The following is a 9,541-nucleotide window of genomic DNA, read 5'->3' as shown; positions in this document are numbered from 1 at the left end:
CTGAGCCATATTGAAAAAGCTTTGCAGAGAAGTAATGAACAAACACTAGGAATCTGAAACATTTTTTAGGTCATATATACAGTAAGCTTAAAATTAACTTCACTGATACACACCATCATTTTTTTAAGGGACTGATACACACCATCATTTTTTTAAGGGATAATTTCATATCAAAATACCATAAAGAGAAAAGCAATACCATAAAGAAAACCTAACAAATTAAACTCAGATTTATAAACATTATTATATGATGGACCTGACTGTCCATCTAGACTGTAATTTACATAAATCAAGGCAACCTCATATATATGCCATGACATGGTGCAAGAACTATGATCTCTTTTGTTTCCATACCCTCAACCATGTAAGATCAAGCAAGTTTTCTAGTTAAATATTTTGACTAACACGGGACAACTTTGATGAAAGCATATCATACCAATTTGTAAAATTGGTTAAGATTTTATTCTACAAAATTATGTTTTGAAATGTTATCATTAATTACCATGCTGCAATTTAAACATTCTGGCAACCACTGGAAATCTTCAGCTGAAACTCTACAATCCCTGTAAATCACATCATAGTCCACATAAAAAAAGTTATGGCACTGCTGTGTTAAAATCACATCATAGTCCACATAAAAGAAGTTATGGCATTGCTGTGTTAAAGACTGTAAATCTTTGAACATGAACTGAGGCCAGCAAAGGCATATCAAATATAAGCATAGATCCATTTAGCTTAGTTCTGATAGATATCAGTATTTAGATGAATCTATGCAATTTAACTTATTATTCGACAACAAACCAACGGAAATTCAGAAAGTAATATACCTTTTTTAATTCCTTAAAAATATGCCCAGATTCAGTTTTTGATGGCTCCTCAACCAGCTCGCTAACCCATGCAATATCTGGCTGATCGGCAGGAGATGTATTACATTCCTTCTGTACTTGGGCTTTCCAGAACTTCCTGTAGATCTCAGCCCTTAGCTTCTTTCCTGATTCCAATGGGTGAAGCCCACCAAGAACAACACTCTCAGATGAATACTGATCATCCTCCTTTACATAATTTTGGGAAACAGATTGATTTATTTTGTAAATTTCATCTTGCAGATTCACAGTTTTAAAAGCAGTAACTACATCTCCCACATGACAACCTGGGGATCCTAAGCTGGAACCAGGAAAAGATCCTGATGAAACAGAACTTGAGCTTGGAGAAAGAGAATTATACTGCAATGGGGTATCCATGTATAAGGACTTCAGCAGCATCTGTGTTGCATGAACACCTCTAGGGCTTCTAACAACATCCTGACTAATAGCATTATAAATATGTGGTATAACAACGTTGGTAGGGGGAGACCTATTGCCAGGAGTAATAGTGTAATTCTTATGAACCTTCATTTTAGGAGAACTTGGTATTGTTGGCAAACGAATTTCTTCATCCCTATGTGCAAAGAAACATACCCTTCTATTACAATTCACACCATCCTTACAACGCTTTGTTCGGTATCTGTGAGGATGCAGCCAGCTTTCAAACAAACCATGAGCTAATTCACAAGTTAAGCCCTTCCTGCAATATCCTTTCTTGTAATCCACACAAGTTTCTCCACTGTACAGACTTGGGTGCCTCCTTCTAGCCCTTTCTCCCTTGTGAGCAAAAGGGCACTGTGTCCAATCATGGCTGGTGTCTCTCGTGCATATAACCACCTTGAATTTATACATTCTGAATTCATCCGAGCGTTCATCCTCGAACCCATTATCTTCTTCAGTTATATCCATATCCCACTGTAACCTTCTTCCATTAGATTCATGAAAATCAGAGAATAGCTGATTAACACCATGGAAGTTGGACTTCCATAAGTGTTCAGAAATGCTTCTGACATTATTGGAATCAATCCAGGTTGCCATTCCATGGCCATCAGAGGGACTGTAAAACCCAAACTGAGGGCTGAGTACAGGAGATGAAATAGCCATGTCCATGATATTGAATTTTCAGTAATATCAATTCAAATTTACCTAATCTCAATTAATCTCATCTTGATCTTGCAGTTGTAAGTTCAGATACAGTCTCTCACATATGTATTCTTAAACAAAAATGAGAAAGCTAATATGTCAATGATTGACTTACGACATAGTGCTTAATATTTGACCTCAGATATACAGAGTATCAGATTTTGCCTGAATATCAGGGTGCCAAGAACTTCCATTCCGTGGAGCTTAAGCACAGAGTGGATAGAAACGAAACTCAATCCTTCTGTGTGGGATATTACAAAGTACGATTGTACTGGATCACACCATCATACTGTATGGGGTAGGGAAAGTGCGACCGAGGAATAAATTTTATCCGAAGAACCATTGCATCTCCCTTCGCAGAAAAACATGTCATGGTGATACTGATTTCTCTTAATTTGAAGCGATTTGTATCAAAGTTAGGGGTTAAAATACCAATAAGACGATTAAGGAAATCTACATAGAAGAATCTCCAAACTTCCCTCTTGATATGAATAACCTCTAAACTTCTTATTTACTTTATTTTGATCATGTGTAATTATCAAACGTAGCATCTGGTCAATTAGAAAACAGGAGGTTTTCCTTTATCTCCATTTTCCCGTAATAATTGATTACAGTTTCGGAGACTTCATCTCATGGATGGGGTAATCTTTTTTCAGGGGCAGTGAACACTAGAGGATTAGTTGGGAATTGGCAAGTAGAGGGTTTTAGGGTTAGTAACCAGCAAGGTATTAGTTGGGAATTGACAAGCATTGTCTCTAGAAAAGGACAGGAGACTGTATTGACAATTTGTGTTTGCCCAACAGGGTGAAGATTAGATTTGATAAGATAGATGTGAATTTGTTACCATAATTATTAATAAATGTAAATATTGTATTATAATTCAGATATTAATATGGTTTTTTTTAATTTTATTAAGATATTAATATGGATTTAATTATTTGAAAGTTTTTTCTGCCCAACAAGGTGTAGATTAGATTTGATAGGATAGAAGTGAATTTGTTATTATAATTATTAATAAATGTAAATATTGTATTATAATTCAGATATTAATATGGTTTGTTTTAATTTTATTAGGATATTAATATGGATTCAATTATTTGAAAGTCTTTTCTGCATTTGAATTGTGTAGATTTTGCTGGATTTTAGATAGAATTGACCAAAACATAAACTTGAAAAAAAGTTAAAAGTGGAATGGTGATACTATTTGAAAGGCCCCAAGTTAAGTTGGATCTCGAATTATGTTGATATTATATTGTTTGTTCAAACTTAGGAGTACAAAGAATCTGAGGTCCCTAACATAGATGGCTTTGCACTATGGTCTACGTGGAACGAGCGATCCTCCCGTAGAGGCATTGGGGGTATAGCTTGTTACATTAAAAAGAACATCTCCCCCTATGCTAGGATTTATAAAAACGACCCTTACAAACAATATAGTTGGATAGAGATTATTGACATTAATGATAAAAAGACCTACATAGCAATTTGTTATTTCCCCCCATCAATTCTAACTTCTATAAGAAAAAGAATCTAGATAAAAATAGTCCTTACAATGGTTTAGAGAATGATATTTCTAGCCTAAGGAATGAAGGTAATGTCCTTTTAATGGGTGACTTTAATGCTCGAACTTCAAGCAACCAAGCTATTCTTCTAAGCAATCATTCCAACCCTAATACTCTTTGGTTAGATGAAGACCTTACTCTGGCTAACCGGTACAAAAGGAGCTTTGAAGACCTCGGGGAGAATTTGTTTGGGTCGAAGCCAGTCAAGCTCTATAGTGCTCAGGATCTCATAATTTGCAATGGTTTGAAGAAGTGGCCCAATTCTAGCCAAATGACCTGCATCCATGGGCTTGGTAGCAGCGTGGTAGACTATGTTATTTCCAATCTCCCTTTATACAACGAAATAATAAATTTTGACATCTTAAATGACCACGAGTCTTACTCTAATCACAGGCCTTTACTTATAACTCTCAATTTTGTCATGCATAGAGATCCCATAGAAGATAATCCTTATAGTCAAAATAACCTAACCTTTGATAGAAATAAAAACGATCTCTTTCTAATGAATTAAAAATTAATTTGCTTCCTTTATCTAGTATAGACAACATAGAAGACCTCTATCATAATTTTACTACAACCCTCTCATATTCTATTAACAAGTTCTCAATTGAAGTTTCAAATAATAAAAGAAATAGCAAAACCAACCCATGGTATGACAAAGATTGTAAAAGTGTGAGGAGAGCAATTAAGGAAGTTGTTGATGGATCTCTTAAAATTATCAAGATAAAAATATACAAAGCCCTAACTAAAAGGAAAAAACGCAGTATATTCGTAAAAGACAAGAGAATCTCTTACACCTCTCTAAGGTAGCTCCTAAGAAATTCTGGACGCAGATCCTAACTAGGAAAACTAAAGATAATAATAAAATTGCTTTACACACTAGAATTCCTATCTTAAAAAGCTTTATTAATCTCCAAATGTCATGGATAACTTTGAAACCTTGCTCACAACGAAAGAAGTTTTCTCATTAGAAGACATTGATTTTTGGGTTAAACACCTGGAAAATGGGAAAGCTAAGGAAATTGAAGGTTACCACACGGAAATCTTAAAAATTGGAGGCCTTGTCCTCATCCCCCACATCCACAAGCTTTTCAATTAAGCAGTCAAGCAATGGTTCCCTAAACCGTGGACTAAGAGCCTCGTTATCTCTATTTTTAAAAGTGGGGATACAAATAACCCCTCTAACTATCAGACAATTATGATCAGCCCTCTCTTAGCTAAGTTATATGGTATTATCTTGGAAAAGAAGTTGTGCATGTGGCTTGAAAGTGAAGGTAAGCAGGCTAAAGGCCAAGCGGGTTTTAGAAGGCAGCACTTAACAATGGACCACCTTGTTATGCTTAGGATAATTGTGGAGGAATGTCGCAACGATAAATCCAATCTCTTTTGTTGCTTCGTGGACTTTAGAAAGGCTTTCAATACGATTCCTAGAAACAACCTATGGAATAGATTAGAAGAGCTAAAGGTTCCTTTCGAGTTGAGAGTTGTCGCTATAAGGTTATACGAGAATGTAATTGCCAAGTTAAAGAGCAATGAGGGGTGGTCGCAAGATATTAAGTGTAATATCGGAGTTAAACAAGGTTGCCCCCTCTCCCCTACCCTATTTGGCATTTACATCAACAAGCTCGAAGGTTGTTTAGAGGAAGCAGGTTGTGCTGACACGATCTTAGCTGGGATAGTCATCATCCTTCTTCTCTATGCTAACGATATTGATCTTCTCGTAAGGTTCCCATCTGATCTTGATAAGAAACTTAGACTTCTTAAGGATTTCTGCTCTACCATGGGTATGATTGTTCACTGACAAAACAAAAGTTATGATTATCAAATCCAAGAAGGACACTTACATTTATGTATGACAATAGTAACTTGGAGGAAGTGTCTTCTTACAAGTACCTAGGAATTGATATTCATCACAAGCTCAATTAGAACTATAGCATTGAGAAAAGGATTAATGGGGGTGGAAAGCTTATTTTGGTCTTGAAAATAATTGTAAAACGACAAACCTCATAATGTGGGATAGAAAGAAGTTCCTCTTTGAAACTTTAGTCACCCCTGTTATCTTATATGGATGTGAGGTTTGGGGTTGCAACATCTCTAGATAATCCTGGAGAAATATTGAGCAAATCCAGAAGCGTTTTATAACGTATAACCTCGAAATTAAAAGCAATACACCCTATCCTACTATCCTTATAGAAGTGTTCTTTCCCCTATCGAGAGCCTAGCTATGACTAGGCTTTTGTTGTACAAGCACAAACTCAATAACATAGGACACCATAGCCTTCCTAAGCTAGCTTCAAATTCTAGCCAAAACCACCTAAGGCTCAAACAAGGTTGGCATAAAGACACCAGGGCCTGGTTAAACCATTGGGAGATCGACGAGAATGTTGCATTGCAAAACATTAATAACATTAAAAATATTGTTACTTCTAGGTTCAAAGAAAAAATGTGGGGCGAGAAAGATTTAGCAGCTAAAAGAAAATTAAGATATTATAAGGAGGTCATCAACCCCACCCTAGAAGATCAAAAGTATCTCTTTGTTTTAACTAGCTCAAATAAGAAAATTAATATAGCCAAGATTAGAACAAACTCTCATGAGCTCCATAGTGAAACGGGTCATTGTGCAGTTCCTAAAACACCATGGATGGAAAGGATCTGCCATCTCTATGAGAATATGAACATCGAAGATGAAAATAACTTCCTTTTAGAGTGCCCCACGTACAACCACATTAGATCTCAATTTCATAATCTTTGTTGCAATACTGACCTTCCTAGCCTTTTACAATGTCAAAATTATAGTGAGCTCTCGAGGCTTTTCTCCAAGCTTTTTGAGCATAGGAATAAAATCTTAAATCAAACTAAATAATAATCTGTTTCTTTAGCCCCAAGAGTTAGCTCAATCGGTCAATTAAGTGCCTCGCCAATAAGAGGTCATAGGTCGAAACCTGAAAGCTCTTGGGGTCAGGTCAGTAAATAGGCCGAGGGGTGTGACCCGCTTCGGGTGGGGTCCACCCTGGCGTTGTTCGATCTTGGACGTAGCGGACCCACTGACCATGGGTATTCGTGAACCAATTGTGAAAAAAAATAAAATAATAATAATCTGTTTCTTTAGGTCCGATAGACCAAAGATTGGTTTCAATGGACATTAACCACCATCATCATCATCAAAAAAAAATATTCCAATTACTATATATAATATATAGATAGGCTCTTTTTTTATTTATTTATTATTATTATTTATGTAAAACTAAAACAAATAAAGAAAATAAAACTAAGATTATTATGGTTTTAAGTGCCTCCCAAACCCCACATATATATTTTAAAAAAAAAACATATTTTTAATATTCATAAGAAATCAAACAGTGCACTTCCTTGGTTACATAGTAACATACTTAATAACTCAAAAACTAAAATAAAAACAACATCCCACATATATTAAAAAAAATATTAAAAAAAAACCAACTTTTATTAGATAATTACATATTACCATTATACTAAACTTTAAAATACACTTCTGGCCACCACAATTGTCGTTAAACAACCTGACACAACCAATATAATATCATTGAATGAAAAGCAATAATTAATAAATAAAAAAAAAATGAAGTAACAACCCATATATAAAAGTCACGCATGAGAATGTATAACCAATTAAAAAAAGTCCAATATGTTTTATTTACTACAAATCATTAGTAGAAAAATATGATCAAAGATGTAGATGTTTATGTATAATCTGGTGCATGGTGATGGTTAAATATATTGATTTTCTCGTGTGCTTTAAAAATTAATTAGGTTTTTATTAATGAATATTATTTTATTATATTTAATAAAAAATAGGATTATAATTTAAGATATAAAAATATGTAATAAAAATGTAAATCATTTTAAATTTTATATATATATATATATATATATGATATAATTATTTTTAAATTATCACTAAATTATAAAAAATAAATATTTCTTTAGTTGTATATAAAATTATAATAATAAATATAGTTATAAATTTATTATGTTTTGTTTTCAGTGATTAACATTTTATTTAAGATTAATTAATATTTTTTTTAATTCATTATATTGGAAATTTGGAAATTTGTATATTGATATTTAAAGTTATTGAGTGTAGTTCATATTCAAGACATAATAGATGAATAATGAAAATGTGATCAAGCCAAACAAATAAATAAGTGAGGAATTTTTTTTTGTAAGTAAATATAGTCATATTATATTAACAGGCGAGAAATTACATAAAGTACAGTAGAGAGCATACTTTTCTGCCTCAACACTGAGAAACAAGATCCTTGTAGTGTTGTTGTTTGCATTACAAAACAACTATTGATCAAAATCATGCTTTTGAGAATAGATATTACATAGTTGTTGCAAGAACTAACAAAATGATGCATAATGTACCCAAAAAAAGTACATAATCAAGCCAACAAGCCATGGGGCTTTGAATTGATTGCCTTGAAGGTGATGGAACAAAAGTGACCAACAGAGAGACCAAAATGTAGTGGGAGAACCAACCTAAGAGATTCCATGTCACCAAGAGCTAAATTCTGCCACATTGAAACTGCATCGTTGCCACACTAGAACCACATTGTACCTGGGTAGTGCTATGAGCCCACACACTGCCTATGTCTGTTGTGTGCTCGTCCATAATATAACGGCCCCAAGGGATGGGATGAGGAGAAGAAGAGAGTACATCAGCCACCGAAGGGATGAGATCCTGGGAAGGAGGAGGATGAGCCGCGGGGGTGCAAGGGAAGGGTGGGGAAGAGGAGCCAACCAAAGGAGAGTGGAAGCGAAAGAACAGGGAAGAAGAGGAGGGAATGTTGGGTGGAAATTCTAGACGCAGGTCTCTAGCGAGTCGTCTGAGAGAGGAGACACCATGACTCTGGTGAGCGGAGAGTTCAACAATCTAGACAATCACTTTCATTTTCTCTTTAGCACATTCCTTCAGTTGGCATGTAAGGAGGTTCCTAAGTGCCTAAAGTATCGGGCAGCCCCTACGTAACTCAACTTCCTCCATAGTCAGGATTTCTCTGCGTATGGAGTGGGGAATCCCATTGTCAAACATGGCGACGATGGTGGCATCATCGAAATTGGTAGGAGAGTGCCCACGACCTCACCCTCTATTAGGGCACTGACCTCTTCCCCTATCCCGATTCATGGTCAGGCAGAGCAAGATTGCAAATATGATGCCAAAAAGTTCGTTGAAGATAATGTCGAAAGGAGAGTGCAGACTGGCGAGAGGAATGAACATGGGGGTGGTGCGTTTAATAGCGAAGCACGAGAGTAGAGAGGTATCGTACAAGGGCAGTTGGCTCATAGGAGGGGGAGTAAATGACACATGATGTGGAGGAGTAGCCATGTGAGAGTTGCAAGCTACGCGCTTTGGAGTGAGAACCTGAATTCGTAGTGTCACCCGGATCTCGGGAAGGTGAGGAACCTTAAAATATAGAGGACCAGGAAAATAAAATTCTTATAAATTTAATAAAATATATAACGATTTAAAAGTTAATTGAATATTAATTAAAAGTAAAAGTGACTAAATGAAAGGGAAAAAATAATATTAATAATTGTTAAAGAATAAGTAGTTAGGGAAAAAAGAAAAGAGAAAAAATATTAATAAGATAACATCCACAAAATTCTTCAAACAATTAATAATAAGAATATTGATTAATTAAGAATGGAATAATAATTATTAATACTAATAACCTTTTAATAATAAAAATAATAATATTTAACATTTAATATTAATATTTTGTAATTGAGTTTATAAAGATTAAACTATTAAGCAAAGTCTTTCGGTAGAAATCACATAAGAGAAATTTTTGGTCTACGTGTTTCGAACCAACAAGTGTGGTTCATCATGAGGACTAGATGAAAAGGCACACCATGGCAAAGGCTTAAATAGAGAGCAATATAGAAACTGAATTTCAAGTAAGGACTATATTTATACAATAATATTTAAATTAT

At 34.8% G+C, this 9,541-nt stretch overlaps 1 protein-coding gene across 1 annotated transcript; it reads right to left on the bottom strand.

Moving 5' to 3' along the window:
* Positions 1 to 201: 201 nt before the first annotated feature.
* On the bottom strand, positions 202 to 2,482 carry LOC149214585 (zinc finger CCCH domain-containing protein 20-like). Its single transcript, XM_089392334.1, has 2 exons — positions 828 to 2,482; positions 202 to 563 (listed from the first exon to the last, which is right to left on the bottom strand). Exons 1-2 carry the CDS (start codon positions 1,971 to 1,973, stop codon positions 555 to 557), a joined length of 1,155 nt encoding a protein of 384 aa, XP_089248460.1. The 5' UTR covers positions 1,974 to 2,482; the 3' UTR covers positions 202 to 554.
* Positions 2,483 to 9,541: the final 7,059 nt, after the last annotated feature.

Source organism: Pinus tabuliformis, chromosome 1_1 (genome assembly GCF_031772625.1).
Source record: "Pinus tabuliformis cultivar Carrire ecotype Pingquan chromosome 1_1, CPIR1, whole genome shotgun sequence".
NCBI lineage: Eukaryota > Viridiplantae > Streptophyta > Pinopsida > Pinales > Pinaceae > Pinus > Pinus tabuliformis.
The sequence above is the reverse complement of the archived record's forward strand: the minus strand, read 5'-3'. Positions and strand labels throughout refer to the sequence as shown.

What these genes read in the sequence shown, in the direction of transcription:
- LOC149214585 (XM_089392334.1), bottom strand. Translation starts at nt 1,973, where the DNA reads ATGGACATGGCTATTTCATCTCCTGTACTCAGCCCTCAGTTTGGGTTT.